This window comes from Malania oleifera, chromosome 8 (assembly GCF_029873635.1).
Source record: "Malania oleifera isolate guangnan ecotype guangnan chromosome 8, ASM2987363v1, whole genome shotgun sequence".
In the NCBI taxonomy this organism is placed as follows: domain Eukaryota; kingdom Viridiplantae; phylum Streptophyta; class Magnoliopsida; order Santalales; family Ximeniaceae; genus Malania; species Malania oleifera.
In genome coordinates, this window is record NC_080424.1 from 78003596 (window position 1) to 78030582 (window position 26987).

General features: G+C 35.1%; 1 protein-coding gene across 1 annotated transcript; it reads right to left on the reverse strand.

Annotated features, from left to right (window-relative positions):
- Positions 1 to 8932: 8932 nt before the first annotated feature.
- LOC131161343 (metal transporter Nramp2) lies at positions 8933 to 19754 on the reverse strand. Its single transcript, XM_058117048.1, has 4 exons — positions 18881 to 19754; positions 18289 to 18425; positions 17522 to 18171; positions 8933 to 9562 (listed from the first exon to the last, which is right to left on the reverse strand). The coding sequence occupies exons 1-4, from the start codon at positions 19462 to 19464 to the stop codon at positions 9338 to 9340; spliced, it is 1596 nt and encodes a 531-aa protein (XP_057973031.1). The 5' UTR covers positions 19465 to 19754; the 3' UTR covers positions 8933 to 9337.
- Positions 19755 to 26987: the final 7233 nt, after the last annotated feature.

A 26987-nucleotide genomic window follows, 5' to 3' on the forward strand; every position in this document is an offset into this window, starting at 1 on the left:
TACTGGCGTTTGCGCGGTATGCGCGCTGACGTGGCGCTGAGTCAGACCCGGGTTAGGAACCGGATCTCGGGTTCACCTGGATCTGAGTCACCTGCAGGGTCGAGTCGGGTTCTGTTTGGGTCGGATCGAGGCGGAATGGGCAAAGAAGACGCGTGCGGTGCGTGCAGCGCGTGAGGAGATGTTCGCCGGCACGTGGACGGCGCGTAAAGAGGCGTCTTGCTCCGGCGGGCACCCTTCTCTTCGTCTTGGTGAGAAGAATACGATGGTGGCCTCAAAACACAGTTTTGATCTATTGGATAAAGCTCTGAATTTCTAGATCACTTCCGATCTGGCTTTTCTGCTCCAACCAGGCTCTGATACCACTTGTTAGGATCCTGTGAGCATCCAGAAGAGAATGACACCAAGAATTTTACGTGGTTTGGTCAAGAACAACCTACGTCCACGGAACACACACCAACTATTCAATAACTCGCCAAAAAATGTTACAATTCTCTCTCTCTCTCTCTCTCTCTCTCTCTCTCTCTCTCTCTCTCTCTCTTCCTCCCTTCTTCCTCTCAGCTCTCTCTACACTCTCTATGCTCTCTCTGCACTGTGCTGTGCTAATCTGAGCTATAGTATTATATAAAACATCTTCCACAACCCTCCTTTTATAGGGCTAGAATTAAATTACAATTAAAATAAAATTTAATCAAGAATGAGAGTTACAACAAAGAGATAAATTGCACCATAAATTCCACCGCGTAAAATTAAATTCACCACGCATTTTCTGACTCAGTAATGCCGCGTCTCCAGCTGTGTTTCTGGCTCCACTCCAACACTCTTGTTCATATCTAATTATGAACTACTCCACAAGCCATTCATTTAACGTCCATAGTTATTTTATAGAAATGAAAATTGAATAATCTATTTAATTCAACCGTTCATAGTTATTTTAAATATCAAGCATTCATGAATTCGTATTGAACTATAGATTTAAGGGATGGTTGTTGAAAATTTCACTTGTGAGCTTGTCTCATATTAAAAAATTAGAGTGGATGATGGGTGCTTATATACATGGTTGGATCCAAAACCCAATAAGTTTAAACTTTTGGATTAAGTTGGTGTTCACCCATGGGCTCCTCCGGTCCTAACAATGGTTTGATCTTACAATTAAAGATTATAAAAATGAAAATCAAAAATTGAAAATCATGTAGTCTATTTATTAATTTTTTTTAAAATAAATAAAATTAAAAACTTACTTTGTCACACTTTTATTTTTGTCCTTGAATCAACTAATAATTGAAAAAAGAAAGTGAGAAACAACACGAACGAGAAAAATATTATATTATAAAGCTTTTAAAAAATTATAATCTTTAATTTTATGTAATTATTTTATATTAAAACTCTCTTTGTAATTCTCCAAGAACAATTTTCAACTATATGAATGCTATAGAATTTTTATTTTAACTTTTCACATTAAAAAGTTATCCACATAATAATTTAATCAATGAAAATGAACTCTTAAGAGTGTTGTTTACACAATTGAAAATATAATTTAGTATTACTGTAAAAAATTATGAAAGTAAAAACTAAAAATATTATTATAAAAAAAAAAAAAACCACAATCTTACACTTGTTTAGTTAACATTTGTAAAGCTAAAATAAATTAAAAATAATACAAGTGTAAAATAATGCAAATTAAAAATACTATAATAGAAATAAAAATTATTATAACTATTTTACTTAATATATGTTCAATTTCACTCAATAATTATAATAACAATCTTGTTGTACATGACAATCGAAAAATAGTAAACATATTTATTTTATTATTTCTAATTTTTTTAAAATTTATGAAGATTTTTATTTTTAATTATATTTAAACTCACATGATCATTTTGTTTTAATTTTAACTAAAAAGTGTGTTTAAAATGAACGATTTATTAAAAAAACTATTTATAAATATTAAAATAACAATTAAAAACCATAAAATCTGATTATTAAGGAATCGTTTGGTATCACTGTCAAAAATTAGAGAAACAAAAACCAAAAACTAGAAATAAAAACTAAAAATTAAAAACCAACAACTTATTTGGTTAACATTTGTAAAACAAATACAAATTAAAAATTTAAATAAAAAAAATACTCATTTCATCTTTAAATCAAATAATATTATCAAGATATAATTAAAATAATAAAATTACAAATAATTCACAACAAAAAAATTACTATAATAAAAATAAAAAAAATTAAAATTATTTTACCTAATTGTTCTACTTTCAAATTTTACTTTACAATAAAAAATTTCTTGGACATGACAATTGAAAAATAGTGAAATTATTTTGCAATTGGTTTAATTATTTTTTTAAAAAAATTATACATATATATATTTCTTTAAATTATATTTAAATTCATATGATCATTTAATTTTAATTTTAATTTGAAAATGTATAAAATGAATAATTTAATCCAAAAAAAGATATTTTAATTTCTAACAACAAGTTGCCAAAACAACTGAAAACTATAATATTTAGTTTTCAATTTTGTGGCAAACAGTTGAAAATCGACAATAGAAACAGAAAACTGACAATATAAATAAACGTATTTTTATAACTTGTTTCTTCACTGTGGAGAAATAGGATCAAAAAATAGAAAATAACAACGATACCAAGTGGATCCTATTTTTTCTCGCAAACAATTGAAATCAAACAATAGAAATGAAAAACAGACAAAATAAACAAATATATTTTTACAATTTGTTTTTTCACTTTATAAAAATAGATACAAAAAATAGAAAATAGAAAAAACACCAAGCAGTCTCATAGAATCTAATTTTCATTTTTAATCAAAAAAACACAAAATGAAGACTACTAACACATTACTAATAATAATAATAATAATAATAATAATAATAATAATAATTATTATTATTATTATTATTAGTCATTAATGGAAATGGGATTTTAGTTTTTTCTCTCTATTTTTACTTGTTTGAGAGGGACATCATACAAAAGACTCAAAAGGCATTTGTGTTAATATAAGAGCTTAGGGAAAACAATGAAGAATTAAAGGAGCGAGAGCAAAAATGAGTAATGGGTAATATGGAAGACCACAAACTTTCCCATTTCAATTTTTTTTTTCTTTTTTTCCACAAGAAAAGTTCTTCTTGACTTGCCCTAAATATTTTTTTTTTATTTTTAAAATTTTTTAAAATACAAGTCTGCTTTGGTGTTTTCCAAGTCTTCCACGTACCTTCTTCAAATTTTTTTTTTCGTAAAAATAAAAAACAAACACGGAACAATTTTTAATCTACATTTTTTTTTCTTTCTAAAATATTGTTCTTTTACAAGCTCAAAATTAAAATAAAATTAATTATTAATGCTCAATAAATTTATTTTTTGTTAAAAAATAAATTTAGGAGATGCCTAAAAATTTTTAATTTAGGGTTAAACTGTCACAAGACTCACAATTCTTCGTTATCTGAACTCTTAGGAGACGTTTGACTCATGACGTCTTTGAACATTTTAAAACGCGCTATGTTCATTGCATACAATTTTCACATTTAGTTAAACATAAGAATCTTATGTGGCAATCATGTTCATACTTTTGGTAAGGAAAGATTTCCAATCCTCCTCATGGATAAGTTTCGTAGGAATTCTATTTCCATGTAAACCCTATTTTTTTGACCAAATTGCGCTTGCTATCTTGGCAAGTTAGACAACAATTCCCTTATAATTTATTATTATTACACTTTATTATTATATTTTAGTTTATAAATAAAAGTATTATTATTATTATATTATAATAATATAATTTAATTATTAATATTTACAATATTACCTCAATTCTTTTGGTTAGTTGGTGTTATGAAATGTACGACAATTATGATTGTTAGCTTTACCGTGATCCCAAGAGGGGGGGTGAATTGGTATTTTTAAAATCTATCCCCTAGGTATTCCTTCTAACAACAGTATGTTCACAATCCTATGGTCAATCTAGTGCAAATAATATCAGAAATTAAATAAAACAGTTTAATCAATTACACAAGTACCAGAAAGCAGTAAAGAGAAAGGTGACACACAGATATGTTATCGAGGTTCGGCCAACTGCCTACGTCCCCACCTTGACTGACTAGTACAAGAATTATCACAATAACTTGCTCACTTAAACGGGTGGAGCGGCACCTATACAAATCAGGTCAAATTATCACAGGGCTGACCTCAACCTTAACTAGGTCAATTAGCACAGGGCTGACCTCAACCTTTACACCAATCCTTACCGGCCTAGATTACCGCCCCCTCAGGCCATGCCTAAAATCTCTCAGATATACAATCAAAAGGTACAATGTATGGGTGCTTTCATGTAAAACAGATTTGTACCACAATGCGCACAATCACAAACACCACAGATGATTTAATAATGTAAGCTCAGTGTGGTCTAAGTAGTTCAACTCTCAAATATATTTTCTATCAGTGTTATATGTACGTGAGAGTGTCAACAAGCAATTTTTGTATTTATAGATGTTCTCAATCAAGAAACTTAAACAAAGATATCATGCAATATTCAAATATCCCAAATAGCAGAATATGTCAATCACGTGAATAGTGTATATGCTTGGTTTGCAAGATATGTGTAATCTTTGTATTTCAGCAAATGATGTAGACTTGAATGGATATTGCCACAAAGATTAATATAACATACACAAATATCTTTTCACAAATATATCGATAAGAATTCCACAAGATATTTGAGTACGTTTGAAAATATTTTTGCAAGCCAAAAACAAATACAAACTTCCTAAGATAGCAATGAGAATGCAACACTTAGAAGTTCAGCAAAGTCTTCTTAGAGTAGGCTTATGAGAAAAGCCCCCTAAGAATACTTAGGTAATGCTCTTGAGAAAAAATGATTCAAACAATCAAAGAATGAGAGAGCAAAACCTCAAACCAATAACACTCAAATACACTTACAAATGATACTGAGATGAAGTAGATAAGTTTGAGTAGATTTGGAGATAGTATGAGCAATAAGAAGTATTTAGCTTGAGAGAGAAATTTGATTTTTGGTTTTTTCTAATCACTTCTTAATTCTCCCAAATGAAACAGTATATATAGACATACCAAAATATTTGACCGTTGGGGACCTATTAGGGGTTGTTGGAAAAGTTTAATGACACTTAAACCATTTTAACCTTATTTAAAAATTATTTATCCACGGTAAAAATTATGGCAACCCGAGAGGTCTGGTCGACTAGATCAGTTTCAGTCGACCAAGACTCATATGGTTCGGTCGACTAGGGGACTTTTGAACTAAGGGCTCAGTCGACCAGAAGAGGGCGATTTCTCAATTTTTTGAGGTTCAGTCGACCAGACCATTTTGAATTGGCTGGTTCGGTCAACCAGACCGCTGGGAATTCTCCCGAGGACCCTCCGGTTGACCGGGTAGTTGGAGTACAAAAGTGCTCGGTCGACCAGATGGTCAAATGTTGACCAAGGAGGGTTTCGGTCGACCAAAGATCTTTGAACAACCTGGTTCAGTCAACCAGGTGGTCAAACTTTTGACCCAGGGAGGTTTCGATCGACCAGGGCCTTTTGAACTACCTGATTCGGTCGACCAGATGGTCAAACTTTTGACCCAGGGAGGTTTCGGTCGACTAGGACTTTTTGAACTAACTTGGTTAGTCAACCGAAAGTGCACCATGTGTGCATTTCGGTCCCGTTTCGAAACATACAAGCTCTATTCAAGTGCCTAACAAACATATGTGTAAATGTGTGTGTCCTAAGGTCACTTGGGGTCCAATTTGAAGACACCAAAAAAGTCTGGTGTTGGTCGACCGAAGACCCTTAAGGTCTTTCTGTGGTCATTTTTGGTTTGTATCTGGTTTGAGCTTACAAAATAAACCATGCATGTGATGTGTGTGCTTATTACAAACTGAATACCGTAATTACTATTACAGACAAATTTTATTACAAAAATATTACAATTAAGAGCATGAATTTGTCTTCAAGTTTTGAGCTTTCACGTGTCATTGATGATATGCTAATATGAACCTGCACATGAACTTAGATATTTATTAAATACAGAAGTATTTGTCATTATCAAAACCGGGCGTGACCTATAAGGTCAACAATGATGAATAGTACAGATAAACAAAGAGATAGAGTAACAAAAATACACAGATTTAACGTGGTTCGACAGTATGCCTACATCCACAGGAGCGAGCGACGATTGGATTTCATTATGTAAAAGTAAGATTACATCATATGTAAAATACTAACCCTAAACGTACAAAAGTATTAAAAAAATTTCGCTCTGTTCCACTTCCGGCATCATCTTGTTTTCTTTATACACGTGTTTCACTCTATATGAGTCATATACTACAACAACAGTTGGGTTATTTAAGTGTTGATTTAAAAAAATAAATAAAAATATGATGGTTGAGAATTTTATGACATAAATTTAATTAAAGCATATGTTCTTTGTATTTTTTCATTTAAAGTGCATTTTTTTATCAATAAAAGTAAATATATATTTGTCAAAATATTATATACAGAGTTCACTGGGCATACCCAGAAAAAAGGGAAAGATACAAGTCCCTATCCAAGTAACTGTAGTTAATTCAAGTTACACAGTCTTCCTAACAAAGTAACAAAGGTTCTGAAACAAATAACATAAAACTGAGAACAATTTAAACATTATACATGTTAAATTTGTCATAAACTACTCTAAATGTGTACCTTTGAATCATTTCAAGTAGTTCTGAGCGAGAAATCTTTTTCCCTTCAAACTTGCATTTGTTGCGGGTGTGCCATATGAAGTAAACTATGACCGCCAAGCAAACCTTCTTACCAACTGCCTGTATCCCAGTACCTTTGGCCTCCTTATGAAGCCACTTTAAGGTAGCTTTTAGAGTAGACATAGTTCTTGTAATACCCAGCCATTCTCTAATTTGATCCCACACTTCCTTTGTGAATTTACATTTGAAGAACAAGTGTTCATTGGCTTCAATTTCTAAATTGCAGAGCACACATTGTAAGTTCATTTCTTCTGCTAGGATTCTATCATTTGTCATTAACTTCCCCTTTATTCTCATCCAAAGAGTAAATACATGTTTGGGAATACTTCCACATTTCCATACCTCCTTGAACCAGTGTACCGAGCTTCCTTTATTTCTCCAATAGTTATAAGCCTACTTTGTAGACAGTCTACCACCCATGTATTTAGCATTTATTCTTCATATATGAGATATACGCATGTCAAAGATATAATGGTCATCTTCTTGAAAGTTGGCTAAGCTTTTTATATTAAATCATATATTGACAAGTGACTATTGTATATTTTTGGTTATTTTTATGTTTTTATTTTCTTTGTTAGTTATGTTTAATTTTGTTTGTCCTAATTTGATTGGTTGGTTTAACTTGTAACCACGGTATTCCTCCGCCAAAAGTGAGGGTTTATTAATAAATAAATAGAGGTGCCGCTCTCTTTTAGCAAAAAAAAAAAGTGACTATTGTATATATTTTTTCCGAATCTTACAATGCAAATTAAACAAAAATATTCTCATGACATAAACATTCCATTTCTGGAAATGAGATTCCCAAGAATGTCATTACATGAGAATATTTTTTATCTGTCAACATAACGATCCTTTATGTTGATTTTATAAAACGTTAAATATAGGACTGAATGGGTTGTGAAAAATAATTTTTATTTTATTTTTTACAAAAAATATGAAAATACTAACACACATTTCAATTTTCATAAAAAAAAACGTGACTAACATGTGTATGCGTATTGTAAAATGTTTATTCGGTTAGGTCAGGCATGAAATCATAATTTTTTTTAAAGTTCAAATAGTAATATTGGAAAATCTAGTAAAATTTTTGGAACTAATTGCGAAATATAATTGGATAGTATTCACAAGAACACTAAAATATATAATAAATGAATAAGGAAAGAATTTCACTACATAAGTGTATAACAATGTATTAAGTAAATATATAATAAGAATTCGAGTATGTGACAAATTAGCGATAAACAATGACAATGAATGATGGTAATAAATCATTGCGAAAGCAATTTTTTTTTTTTAAATTTCAAGTACAAGAATGAGTCAATTCATACAAATTTAATTTTTTAATATTAAAAAATAAGATTAGGTATGCACGTGATTTGGCATCCATAAAATATAGGTTTGGTGTGGATTATATATATACCAAATAAAAGTTTTTAGAGCATAATATTTAGAGTAAAATAAAATGTTTCTTCATGGAAAAATAATTTACACTATCGTATTGCTATGTAAATAAAAGTAAATTTGAGCTTGAGAACATTTTTTTTTTAAATAAAATTTTAATTCAATAATACAAGAGTCAAGTCTACTAGTGAGCTAAATTACAAAAGAGCTGCACTCAAATTCTAAGGAAAACAAAGTGCCATCATAGCTTTTCTAAAAATGGCTATGGAACTTGGCAAGTTGCCGTGCACGCTACTTTGGTAGCCTGAGTAAACGTCCCTCTACCAAGGTTCTTCCCTACTATCTAAAATTCCTTTGCATATCAAGGCTGCATGATGAATTCACACTGCGTTTCAGAGTGCCCAGTACTCTGACTTGACTAATCTTGTTAAGATATGCCATTATCTTAACAGCCATTGTCATGGCCTCTTCACCTGCCTGTCTCACTTTATTTTTCAAAAAGTACAAATGGCTGCACCTTCTCAGTTCTCACCATCCAAGATTTGGAAATCATGTTGTGTTTTTTGTTTTCTTTCATGAGGAACTTCACTTGGGCCTCTGGCTATGCAACCTATGACATGGTGTGGCAGATCGTAATCTTGGGACCTCTTGGTCATCCTCATGAGAATGATTTATAAGGGGCAACAAAACATTAAAAAAAAAAAGGAAATAAAGAAAGTGGGGGAGTGGGTTCATTCAAAAATTCTGCCCAGCAGGTGGATTGCAAATTTTTTTCGACTATTTATTCATTAAAGTCGAATCAGGAACCAACTAGCTCATATGGTACATGGATTGTTTACAACGGGTGTAATAAGGACCAGTCATCCTGCACATTCTCAAAAATGCATTGTTCATACTGGAGAAAGAAAGAAGGGGTTTCTTTATCCTGCAATACCATAAATTGCCTTTGTTCATGCTGCAGAAGGAAGCTCATATGATAAGTCAGCACTTTTGCTCCATTATGAACATTGCTGCCAGTGCAGTTGCCAATGTTTTTAGCTTTTGCTGTATGCTAAGTTTGGTTTGAGGCTAGAAATATTTATGAAGAAAGCACACTTGACCTCTGGAAGAAGAAGTCAACAATACTGCACAATTTGGGAGTTCTCTGTGGACTTCATTCACTTAATTCTCGCCACAGGCAAATGTCTTGCTGAGCATTAGGCTAAACCAAGGGGAAGGGAGGACGTCGCAACGTGAGATGAGATAAATAATAAATGCTACATATGCAGCTGTGCTAATGCAGACCACAGAACCAAAGAGCAATCCATTAACTTCCGAAAAAAAGAAATCCAGCAGAAGATACCCATTGATCACGATTACAAGAGCAGCTACCGTCCATGCCACCCGCTACAGTACCAAAAAGAAAGACAAGTTTTGAGAAAAAAATTGAAACAATTTGTTAGTTGATATCATAAGCAGGCATTCAATTTCAATTTATTTAATTTCACACATTTATGAGAACCTGCTTCATTTTTCCTTTTTCCCTTTTTTTTTCATAACATGCGCCTAACTTAAAAATCACATTCAAAGTAGTTGGCCAGAAACCAAAAATGCTATTCCATTGGACTAGATATCCAATCTTTGGAGCCAAATTATCAAAGATATTCACACGTGTATCAATAGTGGAGGATTGGGTCTTAGGGGTTCGCTAATTTGCAATTTGTTCAAGCTTGCAAAAATCGGCTGGCAAAATTCTTAGTTGAACATATATAAAAGTTAATTGCTTGCAATGCCTCTCTAATAGGCTATCGGTTAAGAGCCTTTGTTCCGCATGGCATTTCAAAAGGAATGCATGCCTTGTGAGGAGTCTTAAGCAGAGAGTAGAAAATGGCAAGGATATCTCCCTTGGAATGATTGGCGGGTGAGTGGCATTATTACCCGTCTTGGAGTAATAGGAGGAAGATAAACCAATACAGAGTAATGCTTAAGATGGCAAAACCCAAGTTGAGATTAATTTGGCAAATAAAATGCCTACAGAAAATCAAATTCTTGCTCCAGTTGGTGAGCTATATAAGCTCCATAGTTCCTACATGTGAATTCAGTGTTGCGGGAGTGATTGGGAAAGGTTCAAGAAAAAATCATTTAACTAGGGGACATGGGAACATTCTTCTCTGCAACACTAATATTGGGTGGGATCTTAAAGAATGGTTCAAGCAGAACCATGGTTGGGCAACAAACATTCTTTGTAGCTATCTGGGTGCTTTGGATGACGACGACTGAGGAGAAATCTTTTAGATAACCACTTAACAGAATTAAGTCAAATCCTAAATAAATTGCTATCCCTTAGAACGGCCTTCTCAGATGTATTGATAGCAATCAGGTGGAAAGCAAGTTTAGGTGAAGCGGAACCACCCTTCTCAGAATCTCCTTAAGTTGATCAATGGAGGATGTCCTGTCTAGCTGGGGTACAGGAATGGTTATGAGACTAATCTACCTTTTCCTTGAGGAAGCTACAAACACAGCTGCAAATGGATGGAAGTGAAACTGGCATGGGATAGGGGCACAAGGAACACTGTAGCTGACTTCGATTCAGCTGTCTGTCCATCTGAATAGATCCTACAAGAACCTGGTTCTGGACTGCAAAGCCCTCATTATCAGAGTTGGGACTTGGGAGTGTTGAATACAACATACTTTGAGAAAGGCTAATGCTTATTATGCTTTTGTGGACTGCATAGCTGTCAAGGCAGAGACTCAAGAACTTTTCCTTCTAGCTCTGGAGGAGTAAACTCCAAGTGTTGATGGAAGCATCCTACACGATTTGGTTTTAAAGTTGGAAATCCAGTCTAGTGGTAAAACATTTTTCTTGGTTGGCATGCCAAATCAGCATCTAGAACAACTCAGTAAGGCAATAAAATATATTATGTAGCTGTGGCAAACAGTAAACTCAGTAGCAAAACCATCATTAATTAAGCACTCTAAAATTCTAGGGTATGGTGTACATTGGTTTTTCTATTGCTAATATAGAGTCAACAAAATAAAATGCCAGCCTGTTCCCATTAGTTCTCTCGCATACAAATATTCACTGCATCTTTATACAATCAACCTCTTTATATTTTAACCATTCCATAACTTGATCAAGTGTTCTTACTAAATAAATTATGAAAATATATAATCTATCAGGTGACAAGAAATAATTTACAGATCCACAATATGGCCAGCACCAAGATTACATACCAATATTGAAAACAAATCAACCATCATCCAACAGCCTAGGAAATTTTATGACCATGATTACAAGTTGAGAATAAGGAAGTTTTGCGGCTTTTGCCATTATCTGTTAGTTTGGATGCCCTTGACCCATGCGATACTAGGAGAACTATCCATAGCAAATGTTTCATAAGAGTACCTGTCTCGTTTATTTATTTATTTAAAATGAAACATAATGCTAGGAGTGAGCAAGCGGTCAATTCGGCCAAATTCGGTTAATTAACTGAATTAACTGAAATTTTTGGTTAATGAGAACTGTTAACTGAACCGACCAAATAGAGGGGCTTCACTGAACCGAACCCGACCGAATTACCTTTTCGGGTAATTCAGTTAACCGAATTTAACCGAATTAATATGAAATTAATTAATAAAAACATAATATAATTGTAGATTTTTTTACCAAATACTAATTAATATATTAACAAATTAACATATACTAATTTATATTTAAATTTTAATTAATTATTAAATCGATTATTTCGGTTAACCAAATTAACATTCCTCTTAACCGGACCGATTAACCAATTAACCGAACTTTGTAAAACCATAACCGAACCGACCGATCTTGTGTTCTTAACCGAACCGAACTGACCAATTTCGGTCGGTTAATTCGGGTTTCCCTGAATTATGCTCACCCCTACATAATGCCCCAAAAAAAGATTTTTTTCTTTAAAAAGAAAAAATTATAAGTACAAAAGCAATGTTCATAAATTGTTAAAAATAAATAATAAAATAGGAGCTGAAATCATAGCTACCCAACCTCAAACTGCGGTCCAGGGTCAGATTCCCAATTGATGGCCCCTTTTATGACTTGGACTGCAACAGTACACTATTTAAATTACCAAAATGCAAGAACTAAATAAACAATTTCGTAGTACTTCAATTTTTGTTAATTGAAGCCTCCAGCCTCCTAAAGAGCTTCAAAGCACACCATGATCCAAAATAGTAAATGCATATCTCAAACCAAGCTAAGTGAAGAATCCCTTCCCTAAAAATTACAACCCACAACACACTATGTTCCATGTAACTATTAACTGTGTAGAGATGCAATTATTTTGGTGAGGGCATTATGGTTTACAAATTTATTTTTTATTTTTTATTTCTTACAGGGCTATGAAATTTGCACTTCCCATCCACCATCCAAGCTTCATAGTCACTTGCATGGCTACTCCCACAGTAGGCAAAGTTGCAGAGTTAATCACTTTCATGCGTCCTAAATCCTTCTCTAAGTTTAGATTAGTTTCTGCATTTTTTCCCGTGAGACAAAGTTATGGGTAGCCCCATTATCCACCATAGCATGGGTGCCTTTTTCCTATTGATCTGCAAATACACAAACATTAACCCTTTCGCTTAGGCAATTTTCGGTTCTTTTGCCAACCTCTCCAATGCATTAATTGCATTGCACCCATCCTAAGGGTTATCTCCTCATCCTTTTTGTGTTCCCTCAGCAATGGAAGCTTGCAACTTGCAAGGCATTGAATGATGACTTGTGAGAGCAATCAATAATGATGTGAGGGCCTCGATAGAAGGAGCATGTCATCTTACCCTTACCACAAGAGGTGTTAAACAACCGAGACGGCAAAGCTTCCTTTGAAGCTGATGCCTTGCTATCGGCTTCCTGCTTTTGGATTTACCCTTCTTGAAAGACTTTTCGTTGTTTCCACCATGCCACTCTCTTTGGGCATTGTGAAACTCTTTCTAATGCAATTAGTCAAGCATTCTGCGGCAGCATGTGTGTGGTAGGCAAGTCTTGAACTCTTTGTCGATGAAGTTATGCACTTTCCCACAATTTTCAACCCGTCAAGAAAATAGAACAACTTGTCTTTCTTTGACATGTACTAGATATCCAACATCAAAGCTGAGAATTGTTGCACATACTCCCTAATTGTACCAGTATGCTTAAGGTCATGTAGTTCATGTCAAGCATTATATTCAACATTCTCAGGAAAGAATTGGGCCTTGAACGCTGTCTTCAAGTCTGCCTAACAATCAATTACACATCATCCATTTGTATTTTATCATACTTGGTACGCTACCACAACTTAGCATCACCATCAAGTACATTGTCATTCATAGATACTTTCGCCTCCTTTAAGTCAATCCTTGCCACGCGGAAGTATTGTTCCATGTCAAATAAGAAGTTTTCCAACTCCTTAGCATCATGTGCACCCCTATATGCTCGAGGTTCTAGCCTCTTTGTTCTTCCATACTCTATCCCCATAAAGTTGGAATTTCCCACAACATGAACCATCAAGTTCATCTTGGCATTAAGATCACTTATTAGGATGTAAGACTTCTATTATAGTGTGGAATTCCTCTAACATCTCCACCATGGAACCCTGTCGATGTTTTTGTGATCCCTCCAATTCACCAACATTCTCAGCGAGTAAGCCATCTCCATTGCCACATTATGGTTGTCTCAGCTTTCGCCTCTACCACTCATTTATTTCTGGGTTGGTCACAAGGGTTGGGAGTAGTGGAAGTTAAGGGAATAGGGGTATGGATTATGTTTTTGGAGTTAGGGAAGCTTCAGCAAGATGATGACAAAAACATTCATGACTATTATGTTTAGATGGAGCTCCAAATAATACTGTGGTGTACAAAAAGGCAACTCAGCAAATGCTAGGCCATGAAATGATTTTGGACTGTTGAGAATGTTGATAATATAAGGCAACTCTTAGGCCAGAAAAGTAATATAAGAAATGGAACATACATGATATGGTATACAAAATATATAAAAGGTGATGTCTAAAACATCAAAAGAAGATGTTACTAAAGAAGATCACCAGACACGCGCGCGTGTGCGCGCACACACACACACACACACACACATGATCAGATAGAGTTGTCACCACTCACCACTCTGTTATAGTGTCTTTAAACCCAGATAAAGGGTACACAAATTTTGACTAACCAAAGTACTAGTCAAACTTAGAGACAAGCTGGTGAACTGGTCAACTTGAAATGGATAAAACCAAGTTTTAAGCTATTTTGATAAATTTTGATAAAATGCCAAAATCTTAATGAATCTCCAAAAGTTTATGTGATCTAAAACATAATGCATGGGGAGGAAATACAAAAGGGGATGATGAAGAAGAAAAAAAAATAGGTTCCATAATCTATTGACCAATGTCAGATATAGTTTTTCGATGTCTTTCTACCAACATTCAAGCTTCAAAATAGCTCCATTTTCAGTTTTCAAAGTTCAGTGGTGTGGAATAAAAAGAGTTGAGAAGAAAATTCCAACTTTAAGCTTCAGTTTTTTTTTCATCTCTGATCTTGGGAGCCACAAAGAGAGAGAGAGAGAGAGAGAGTAGTTGGGAGACACCTAAAGGTATAGGTTTTGATTGTGTTCATATTTCAATCAAATACCAATGAAGCAACCTTTTTCAGGACTTCCACTTCAATTAAAAAAATATAAAATCCGAAAAACACTTGAATCTTACAAGGATAAAATTTGGAACTCAGGACATGCACTAACCACCATGTTAGTCAAACCTTTACAAAGAAAAAATAATGGTAACTGTGTGTATCATGTTGATGTCATGAACGATCAGATGGAATGGCCTAGTCGAACTCGTTCAGGTCAGGAGATGGACAGCCCTCTAGTTCAGTCTGGTGTGAGGTTAAAACGTTGGGCTCTACTGTAATCTATAGTAATTTCATTAACTTATCAAATTACCATAATTAGAACAACTTTCCAAATATGACTAATCATAAACAAAACAATTGATCAAAGGCAACCTCTAATGTGCTGTTTACTCTTCAATTATTCTCACGGTACCTATTTCTTCAACCATCCACATCATCAATACACAATATCATACAACCTTTCTAAAATCTATCAATCCTATTTTTCAAGGAAACTTGACAATATTTTCTAAGTAAAACATATATGACAGTTCTTGTTCAGTTGATATTTCCTCACCCAGCAAAGAAGTTATATCCACCAAACCTTTACACCAGTCACCTACCTAAGAAAATAACAACCACAGATGATCATCCAAGTATAAAGCACCATTAGGATTCTAGCATCCATTTTTTTTACACCTTTCCAAGTACCCTTTGAATCATTCATAACATTGAGACCAACCACTTTTGCCCAACACTTGGTGATATACATAATAAGACGTTTTCATAGCTCTCATCAAGTATCTTTTTGATATTTAGTATTTACAACATATTGAGTTAAATTAATCAGATAACACTGTCACCAGGCAAATGCCCTTGCTTTTCCTAAATACCCATAAAGAACTTTGTAAATTTAGTAAAAGTCTAACAAAATTATACCCTCTATTCATTCTTCACTAAATAGCTGTTTAACCTTCTATTAATCACAATTTCCTCCACTAAACACCATTAACACACTTAACAGATTCTCACACTTTAAAATTTCTACTTAAAAGCTATCCTTTAAAAATATTGGCAAGCATAGAGCCTCGCAATCTTTGAAATTTTATCAAGAGGGCCATATACATAAGACACTACATTCAGCTTTCGAAAGGACCCAGGAGTCTCAGCAATACCATCCCAATAGTTTAAAACGGTGCAATAGATACAATATGTACTAATCATGCAAGGGTTAATGACATTGATGAATTGATCGATTGAGTATTATGCAAGACTGATTTTTGGATGAATGAATGATTCACCCAAATGCATGACAAACAAATTTTTAAGTGCTGTAAAGCCTGTAATCGTAATCCATTTCTAAGTTGATGCTTTGTTGAGTTGGGTGGCACAGGCAGGCATAAGTCATTCACCATTCACCAAAAAAATCAGATAAACAAAATCAGATATTAAGAATTAGTATGACAAAGAAGAATAGTTCTATACAACAGTGAGACCGCCTAATCCAACCAAACAAATAGCATAAACTGGCATATGCACACATATAGCACTGAAGAAATTGTTTAACCCAGAGGGAATAATTCTAAAATGTCAGGAAGGTAAACTTTGTTGGGGGTGAACTAGTCATTGCACTATTCTTGAGAAAAATTTCTAACAGACTAATTGCAGGGGAAAATGAGAGAAAAGTGGAAGAGAAAAATAAGAAAGTACGATAAATCTTTAGAAAAGTTAACAGATTGCAACAGAACAATTATAATGATGTCCACAAAAAAAGTCCCTCTATCATAAAATATTAAAGAATATCACTACTGCCAACAATACAAGCCAATAGCCAACAATACGACTCAATACAATATATGAGAATGCTCAACCAACTGATTGCAAACACCAAGGAAATTCATAACATGTATGGAGCAGCCTCAAGCAAACAGTCACCTTGACCATTAGGGCTCATCTGATGTTGTTAATGTTTTATTTACCGCATATTCAGATTGTCAATGAAAAATCAGAACACTAATTTGTGTCTTTACTATTTAGAGTACTAAGCATGTTCTCCCCATATAAATATTTTTTTCCTAATTTTTGTAAAAATGTATTTCTTTTAAGGCTTTATAACATGAAACTAAGAAGCTTTGCCAATTTTTACTAGAACATGGCATTTTGTGTTTTATTGCACTAAATTTAGGAAACAGATTTCCATCCTCCAAGTCCATAATCATCCTTATCCATGAATTCTTACTTCACCTTCCTCTCTCCCCTCCCCCTCCTCTTCATTTCAGCTTTTGTGTTGCAGTCACAGTCCACATGCAACCTGCCAGTTTAATTAGTTTGAAAGCGCATAACAATAATATCAAAGTTGAAGAATTGGATAGAAAGATTCTCATTATGTAAATATTTTTGAGAGCCTTGTGAAGTTGAGAAGTTCCCATATAAACAAATAATAAAAAAACATATTCTTCAATTTTCTGGATTAAGGAGAAAACCTCATGATAATCTAATGCAATAAGAAAGCCTAAACAACTGAAAATTTTTGTAACAGCATGCTGGAGGCTGGAGCAGACAGATGATGGTTGACAGTGTTGACATAAGAAGTAACACATTAAAAGTCATTCTTTCTTATTCTTAGCAGAAGTTCTTTCTAAACATAACTGCTTTATTGGGTTCAGAGTGGTTTTAAATTAGCATATGCCCATCTTGACAAAGAAATAAATATTATGAAATGATAAAATTACGAAATTAAGGACTCACCTCAAGAATAGGCCCAATCCTAAAGATTCCCATGACCTGCTCATTAGACACCAAAGTAAGAAGAGGAATGAGCGCAAATGGTATCTGAATTGACTGAAGCACATTAAGCCATTCATTTAAAACATCCAATGTAGCTTCAGATGTATTAAAAATTAAAGCTACAATTATAGTTGGCACAATAGCAAAACTTCGAGTGATCAATGCCCGCAGCCATTTCTTCAAACGAAGATTGAGAAAACCTCCCATAATAAACTGCCCAGCATAAGTCCCAGTTATTGTGCTACTCTGTCCAGCTGCCAATAGCCCAATGCCCCAGATATAAAGGATTGGGAGTCCTCCTCCATACTTTTCCTGAAGATACTGCCCTGCATTAACTAGTCCTATACTGCTGGCTTGTTTAGTGCCATAGAATCCCTTCGCAAAAACAGTTGTAACAAACAAATTGATCATGAAGGAGATGAGCAAGGCAACTGACGACTCAATGGAATAGTAGTTGAGTGCCTCCTGGACCCGACCTTTGTTTTGGGAGTCAATCTTCCTCGACTGTACCAGAGCAGAATGCAAAAATACATTGTGAGGCATTATAACACAACCCACAACTCCCACAGCCTGCCGAATTGTTTTTGAGCTAAGTTTCGGAACCAAAACACCTGCAAGAAGAATAAAATTCCACTGTGAACGTGGCCTATGCTGATGCTTTGGGTAAAGGGGGGAAAATCATCCAGGGAAAATGCAATTAATCTGCCAAAACAAAATAAAGTCTTTGCCTGTTAGAAGTTCTTTTCCACTGGGCTTGGTGTCCCCAAACATCCATGCAAACGACAGTGCCATAGTGGCGATTAGAACTGCAAAAACAGCTTCTAATTTCCTCACTCCATAGTTCTCAAGAAATAAGAAGATGAAACTGTTCACAAGAGAAGAAGAAAATGTTCGAATTAAAATTATAAGGTGAGGTAATGTTCCAAAGATAATCCTCCTCGACACTTGTTTCACTTATGCATGACACACCACAATCCAGAAAACTATGTAACTTAGTTAAATGTGGAAAAAACAAAAGGATCAGAACGTATTAGAAATCTAATTACAAATTCAAAACCATGGAATAAGAACCAAAGTACAGATTTAATAAAACCCGCTTGAATCCGAGAAATCATAAAATCAACATCAATTCACCCAAAATCAGCACTTTCGTAAGGGAACCATTTGTCAAACAAACAATATAAAATAAAAAAACCCCACTTCAAAATTATCCTCACTGAAGGCAAACGAATTATAAAAAAAAGTCAAGAATGCAATTACGATTGAAAACTCCCAATTTGCACACCAGAATAAATAACAACTAAGGATAAAACTACTTACCAATCAGAAGCTGTGATAACAACTCCAGCCCACAGGGGCAAAACCCCATTACTGAGAATCTGAATGGCAATGGCACTACCGATCACCTCCTGGATATCAGCACCAATCAAAGCCAATTCCGCCATGAACCAAAGCGTAATCCTTGCCCACGACGGGTACTCCTCCCTGCACAGCTCCGCCAGGTGCCGGCCCGTCACCACCCCCACACGCGCCGACAACAACTGAATCAACAGACCCATAATCGTTGCCCACATCAACAGCCACAGAAGCGAGTATCCCGCAATCGCTCCCGCCTGAAGATCGCCCTCGAGATTTCCCGGATCGAGAAAAGCTATGCTCATCAAGAACCCCGGGCCCGTGAACAGCCACAGCTTCTTCCACGAGAAGGGCGGCGTGGCGGAGAGATCGCCGCCGTCAAGGGCTTCGCCGGATCCGAAATCGACGATCAGGATCTTTTCCCTCGCTTCATACGCTACCTCGTCGTCGTCGTCGCCGCTCGACGGAGATGAGGACAACAGACGGTGGGCTTCTTCGTTTCGGCCATCTTCTTCTTTTGCTTCTTCTTCTTTGGATTGAACGCTCATGGTTGAGTTTGGAATGTCAGCAGCTCCTATGGCTTCCGTCGGAGAAGTGAGAAATTGAACAACGGGAGAGAACGGAAGTCGCCGGCTCGCATATCCAGATAGCTGCTCTATTTATAGAAACGTCCGGCGAGTGGAATGCTTGCTTGGAATTGCTGCAATCAATCGCCGATGTCTCGCCAGTGACAAGCTTTGACGCGTTATCATAGTTAGCTCCCGTGGCTCTTCCTCACTTGCCACCCCAAAATTCTTCTTAATTAGTAAAACGCACCCACATGTTTTGCTTATTATTCATCTGCCCAGTTGCTAAACAAATAATTAAAACAAAAAACTTACCCTGCATTTGAGACTTGAAGGCATGAATTTTTTAAATTAGATTTTCTTGTAGAGGGAATTTAGATTTGAGTTTATATAAATTTAAACAGTAGTAAATATATGTTTAGTTATATTACAATAAATATTTATTCTAGAAAATATTTTTCTAGAGTCAAATTTTTTTAGAATTATTTAAGTAAATTTTGAGAAGCAATTGAAGATTCTTTTTTGGCTACTTATAAGTGACGTTGTTTATAGATTGGGTTAATTTTGTAAATATAAGAAAATTTATTTATTATTATATAATTTTAAAAATATATTAGAAGATAATCTTATTATTTTATTATTATTATTATAGTATAATAATTATTAATGAAACATAATTTAATTTTGGGATAAAGGAAAAAAATCATCTATTAATTAAAATTAAAATTACTAATTTAATTGTTAATATTATTTTAGCATAAATTAATATGGCAATCATATGGTATAAATATACATTAAGAACATGATTATGTAAATGAAAAATAATATTATATTATTTTTACTAAAAAATATTTAAATATTAATTAAAAATAACAATTAAAATAATTCTTAATTAAAATTTGATCCTATATTATTTTATTCTATATCATAACCTATTAAATATTAGTGAATATAATTAAAATTTAAAATGAAAAAAAAGAGAACCATCTATAAACTTACTTCAATTTTGCATTGAACAAGAACAATTTATTAACTTAAATTAACATTAAATAAATTAAAATTTTAAATTTAATTAATATAATTTTTATCATAATTTAAATCTAACCCTTCAAAAAATGAGGAATAAGAGAGAGAGAGAGAGAGAAGATAAAAATAGTACATATTCGCAGCAGCTGTGTGATGACTGATGTGGTTTAATAATTCGGGGAAAGGACAATTCTATTTCGGTCAGGCACAGTCCCCTAATTTGTTTAGGTTGATAAAATTCCACAATTGTTAAATGGATGGAAGGGGAGCTCTCTGCATGCGATTTGTAGAGGACCACAGGACGCTCCATCCATTGCTGCGTATCAATCCACAGCCGTTGGATGTGTTGATTGATTGGTAGTCTTTTTTTTTTTAATTGAAAAAATGTAATGTAATATTGTATTCACTGGCCATCCTTTATGATTCCTCTTCCATTGCCCTCAAGGATTTTCCTATCAATTCTTCATCTGTATGATTAGAATACACTTGGTTCTTCAACCACTTTTTCCCATTCCAACATAAATAAATAAATATTTATATATATTTTTATCCCAAAAAGAAACGATTCGTATTGTCATTTTGATTCGTATTCTTAGAAAATTGCGCGAGAAGATCTTCTCTGGATTGTGGTTTGTGTCATTGCAGACGGCCTGTTCTCTGTACTCTTCTTATAAATTAATCCAGTACGCGACATATTCTACAGGGGAATTCTGGTGCGTGAGATCGAATAATACTCCGGCGGGATCATCTCCCCCCTTTTTCTGCGGCGCTCCGCCGAGCACGACGTCGAATCCTGTAATCCTAGACGCCCAATTCAACAACGAGAAGCTCGAGCCGCCTCCCGCTGCAGCGCCGCCCCTCGCAACGTCTCCGTCCGCAGCTCGCGAAGGCGGCGGTTGTGTCCGTATGAGCTTCGGGCCCAAGCCTCCGGCGGCGAGAATCGAAGGGTTCGATTGCCTCCGCGGGGATAGACAGAACCGCAGCATCTCCGCGGTGGCTTGAAGAGCACCAAGCCATGTGAAGCTGAGGGTACGGGAGAGGAGAAGGTGATCTTGGGAGAGGGGAATCAAACTAGCTAATTATGCTAGCCAGTTTTGGGGTTCTGTACATACAAGCAATGGGTCCTTTTTCATGGCAGAGTTTTTGTGGCTATTGTGTTATGTATACTGTAATCAATCAAGAAATAGTGAGATGATGAAGATGATGGTCTAGAGTTTCTGTTTTTGTTGAGTAATTAATAAAAGAGGAAGATAAGTCTTTTCTCTTGGTAGGTTTTTGATCTTGAAAAAGAGGATTGAGAGGGATGGTACGACTCTTTCTCCTTACTGTAATTCGAAGAGGAAGTGGTGAAGCAGTTGGTCTTTCATTTAAGAAAATTTATTATTGACTTTAAATGGCTTACTAATCTTATTTTGACAATAGTAAATAAAAGATAATTTAATATGTTAAAAGTAATGATATTTCAGGAATCAACTGATTTAATTCAAATTCAAGTCAAAGTTATCATAAAACTTATTGTAAGAATACATGACCAAAAAAAAAAATGAAAGTTCAAAGAACAATTGGTTTATGTGAGAGAGAGAGAGAGAGAGAGAGAGAGAGGATAAAAATAGTACATATTTGGAGCAGCTGTGTGAAGACCAATGTGGTTTAATAATTCGGGGAAAGGACAATTCTATTCCGGTCAGGCACGGTCCCTAAATTTGTGTTTATGCATAGGTAATAGGTTGATAAAATTCCACAATTGTTAAATGGATGGAAGGGGAGCTACGCTTTGATTCCCTTCTGCTCTGCATGCAATTAGTCAAAGACCACACGACGCTCCATCCATTGCTGCATATCAATCCACAACCGTTGGATTAATAAAATATAAATGTATTGACTGATTGATAAGTCTTTTTTTTTTTAATTGAAAAAATGTAATGTAATATTGTATTCACTGGCCATCCTTTATGATTCCTCTTCCATTGCCCTCAAGGATTTTCCTATCAATTCTTCATCTGCATTAGAATACACTTGGTTCTTCAACCACTTTTTCCCATTCCAACATAAATAAATAAATATATATTTTTTATCCCAAAAAGAAATGATTCGTTTTGTCATTTTGATTCGTATTCTTAGTATTCAAATATCATTTGTATGATAACTTATTCATGTTAGAATTCAAGATCTAATACAGAGAGAGAGAGAGAGAGAGAGAAAAAGAGAGAGAGAGAGAGAGAGAGAGAGAGAGAGAGAGAGAGAGTGTGTGTGTGTTGTCCCACAAGAGGCACACAAGATGCCTTTGTCTTTATGCTATCTATCTATAATTCTATATATATATATATATATATATATATATATATATATATATATTGAATACAATTGAACTAATGAATAAACCTAACCCTAATAATGATACAACGGCTAAAGTGCCTCTTAATTAAAATATTACAATATATATGTAATAACCTAGAAAATTGCGCAAGAAGATCTTCTCTCTCTCTAAAACGACCCTCTCCCCTTTTCTCTTTGATCCCGGCTCCGTTTCTTGCCAGATCGATGATTTGAGGTCACCACGACGCTCCTGGGAAAATTTTCTACAAATCTGTCGAAGTTGATCATTGGTAGAAGTGATTTGAACTTCATCTCAATTTCAGGGTAAGACATTTTATTCAGTTTTTGTCTTTCCCATAGTTACGTAAAATGTACTATATGGAGAAATAATGATATTTTATTCTGAGAGATGTTATTTTCAGGGTGTTGAGTGGGGAACCCTGCGAGTGTAAGACCAGATACAGAAAAATGGGCTTTTCAGAAACTAGATAAGTGAAATATGCTATGCTAGGAGTTTTAACAAAGTTATCAGAAATTACATGCATATATATATATATATATATATATATATATATATATATATATCAGTTTATTACCCAGTTTTACAAAATATGAGTTTTGATGTTTGTGTGGCCTGAGTAGATACTTACCTCATGTAGAAATCATATAGCTTTTTCCCAGCATATTATGATTTACAATATATACAGATATAGACAGATATAAATAGATATTTATCAAGTATTACAGATATTATTCAGATTAGTATATTACAACTTTTATTATGATCAGCATATTATATAGTTTTTATTCAGATTAGTGTATTACAGTAATTACAGAATGTCATGTTTCCTAATACCATAACACTCAGATTATACATACAGATTATATAGTTAAATTATACAGATAGATTATACATTTAGATATATAGTTATAGCAATCATATACTACAGTTATGATATTTAGATATATAGTATTTCCAATGCAGAATTATAGTGTTATGGTTATTTTGGAAACATAATGAAAACAGTAAGGTAATTATAGTAGTATATATATATATACAGTATCAGATCCCTGAGAAAATATTATAAACAGATACAGTTATTAGAGCACGATACCGTTGCTATTTACAGAACAAAGTGCAACCATATATCTTAGATAGTATGTGGGTATCGTCAGCCGCACCCGAAGTGGATGTAGCTCCCCAGTCTCTGGGTTGAGGGGGCCTGGTTTGACAAGGTAGCAGTCCAGTTCCGTGCTTAGGAGAGGATGCAGTTTGGCCGAACTGAGGAAGGGTAGAGTATAGTGACTTACCTGGTGGGCCAACAAGAGTTAAGTCCTGCCTATGGGCTGCACAACCCTGTCATGAGGGGTCAAATCATGACATACATATTTTCAGGGAAAAAACACAGTTATGTATATGTATACAGTTTTACAACATTTGATAATATAGTATGATATTAGAAGTATGAAAAATAGAAAAATTCAGATGATACAGTTATATTTTAAACTGCGACAAATGTAAGATATATTTTAACTGATTTATCAGCTTATACAATTTCAGATGTTATTATAATAGTTATGCTACTTAGTCGCCACACACTAGTAATAGCATATTTCCACTTACTGAGCGTCATCTCACCCCATTACTTTAACATTTTTCAGGTAAGCCAATTAGGCGAGTAGATCAGGCTCGCAGATAAAGTGACCTCTTGATTGCCCTGCCTATAGGGTAAGTGTGTATAGAGCATTGTGTTTTGAGAAGGATGGTACTAGTGAGAGACGTAAAAATGTAAGTATGGATTGATAACACTGGATTCAGGTATTGTATGTATACATATGGTTGTATGACTTATGTTTCCGCTGTATAGGTGTGTTTATTGTGTACAGGAATACCTCAGTGCCCATCTGAGGCCTAAAATGTTATAGCAGGGATATCAGAGTAGTTTATGTGTTTTTATTTTAAAAAAAAATATGGTGTAATTTTTGGGTCGTTACAGTTTAGTATCAAAGCCTAGGTTGCTAGGTTCTGTAAACTCTAGAGTACGGCAGAAAACAATACCAGAATTTAGGAATGAAACCTTAAGAAGAGTTGGACAGAGTATCAGTGAAAGTGATATTGGGGAATTAGGTTGAGAATTTAGGGTTTTGTTCTACTGTTTGGAAGTAGAGTTTTGGGGTGGTTTCTATGATTTTCCTGGGGTGATGATTCCAGGAAAACCATAGTAAACTATGACCTTAAATTAGTAATGAAAGGTTAGGGGTATTTTAGCTAGTATAGTATTGTAGGATTCAGATACTCAAAATAATTTGGTAATATTGCAGGATGGACCCAGGAGGTAGTAGCGCTCATGCTAGTGGTGATGACGGAGTCGGTCCTTCTAGTGCAGGAGGCGGGGATTCAGATGTTGTGCTACATAGTGTGACTCAGCAAGTTATGGTTGAGATTGCTCAGAGCTCCAGGGAGTAGGGAGGTCCATCTTTAGTTCAGGGGTGTACAATAGAGAAATTTATGAAGATGAACCCGCCAGTATTCGCAGGAGCAACTGATCCTGCAGTTGCGAAAAATTGGATGTAGGAGGTAGAGAAGATTTTGATGGGGCTTCTCTACACCGACAAGAAGAGGGTCCTTTACGCTACGTATAAGTTGACGGGGGAGGCCAAGAGATGGTTGTTGGCCATTAGACTATTGGAGGAGCAGAGAACAATTCTAGTGCCGATTACCTGGGCTCGATTCAAGGACATATTCTATGATAGATATTATCCTGCCTTAGTCAGAGAGGCTTGGGTACAGGAGTTTCTGAGTTTTTCCTAGGGATCATTGACAGTCCAGCAGTACGTAACAAAATTTATTGTGCTATCGCATTTCTGTCCTTATATTATTCCAGATGAAGTTAAGAAGGCTAGAATGTTCGAGAGAAATTTTAGGCGTGATATTTACAGATAGGTGGCAGTACTGAGGATACAGGACTTCTCAAAGTTGATTGATAAGGCCATAATAGTAGATGAGAGTTTTCCGAGAGAGACTGAGATACAAAACCAGAAAAAGAGGACCACACCCTTGAGTTTTCAGGTGGGGTCCAGCCGAGGCCCTTGGAGAGGAGGTAGATCTAGTGGGGGTGAGAGGCAGATGGTAGAGTACAGTGGATTTCAGAGTGTACAACCTCCTACCACTTGCCACAGATGTGGACGGAGTCATCCAGGTGAGTGCCGACTGGGGGAGAATGTCTGCTACCGTTGTGGGAGACCTGGTCACATGGCTCGAACATGCTAGATGCTATAGAATTGTGCACCAACTCCCAGACCAAATCGGGGTGGTTATCAGGCGCCTCGCGAAGGTCAATAGAGGAACACTACACTAGTGAGGGTCTATGCGTTGACGCCGGGTGACACTAAGACGGCCAAAGACATAGTCACATGTACCCTTTATTAGTTTACCATATAAAGTTATTGTTTTGTTTGATACAGGTGCCACCCATTCCTTATATCGGTGGGGTATGTCAGAATAACTAGGATAGAGACACAGCTATTAGATGAGAGCTAGTCATGAGTACACCGACGGGATCTGTGGTAAGATGTAGAAAGGTGCTTTGAAATTTTTCAATAAGTATTCAGGAGAGAGTACTACCAGCTGATATCGTAGTCCTAGACATGCAGGGGTTTGATGTAATACTGTGTATGGATTGGCTAGCAATTAATCACACCAGCATAGATTGCCATAAAAAAGAAGTGATTTTGAGACCCCTGGGTGAGCAAGAATACTGATTCGTGGGTTCACATGTTCGTGCCTCACCACAGCTTGTGTCAGCTATTCAGGTGAGAAGACTGTTATAGGGTGGTTGTCAGGGGTATGTTGCATATATAAAGGAATCTCCAAAAGAAGAACTAAAACAAGCTGATATATCAGTAGTGCGTGAATTTACAGATGTTTTTCTAGATGAATTGCCTGGCTTACCACCTGACTGAGAGATTGAATTTATTTGTTGATCTATTACCAGGGTCAGCACCGGTATTTAAAGCACCATAACGTATGGCTCCAGTCAAATTGAAAGAATTGAAAGATCAATTACAGGAATTATTGGACAAGAGATTTATCAGGCCCAGTGTGTCGCCCTGGGGTGCACCAGTTCTTTTCGTGAAGAAGAAAGATGGGACCATGAGGTTAT

Excerpts from the sequence above, each read along its gene's own strand:
- LOC131161343 (XM_058117048.1), bottom strand. The coding sequence starts at position 19,464 with ATGAGCGTTCAATCCAAAGAAGAAGAAGCAAAAGAAGAAGATGGCCGA. Across the intron at positions 18,172-18,288 it reads TGGAAAAGAACTTCTAACAG|GTGTTTTGGTTCCGAAACTT; the intron begins GCAAAGACTTTA and ends TTCTTCTTGCAG. Across the intron at positions 9,563-17,521 it reads GGATTGGGCCTATTCTTGAG|CGGGTGGCATGGACGGTAGC; the intron begins GTGAGTCCTTAA and ends TTGGTACTGTAG.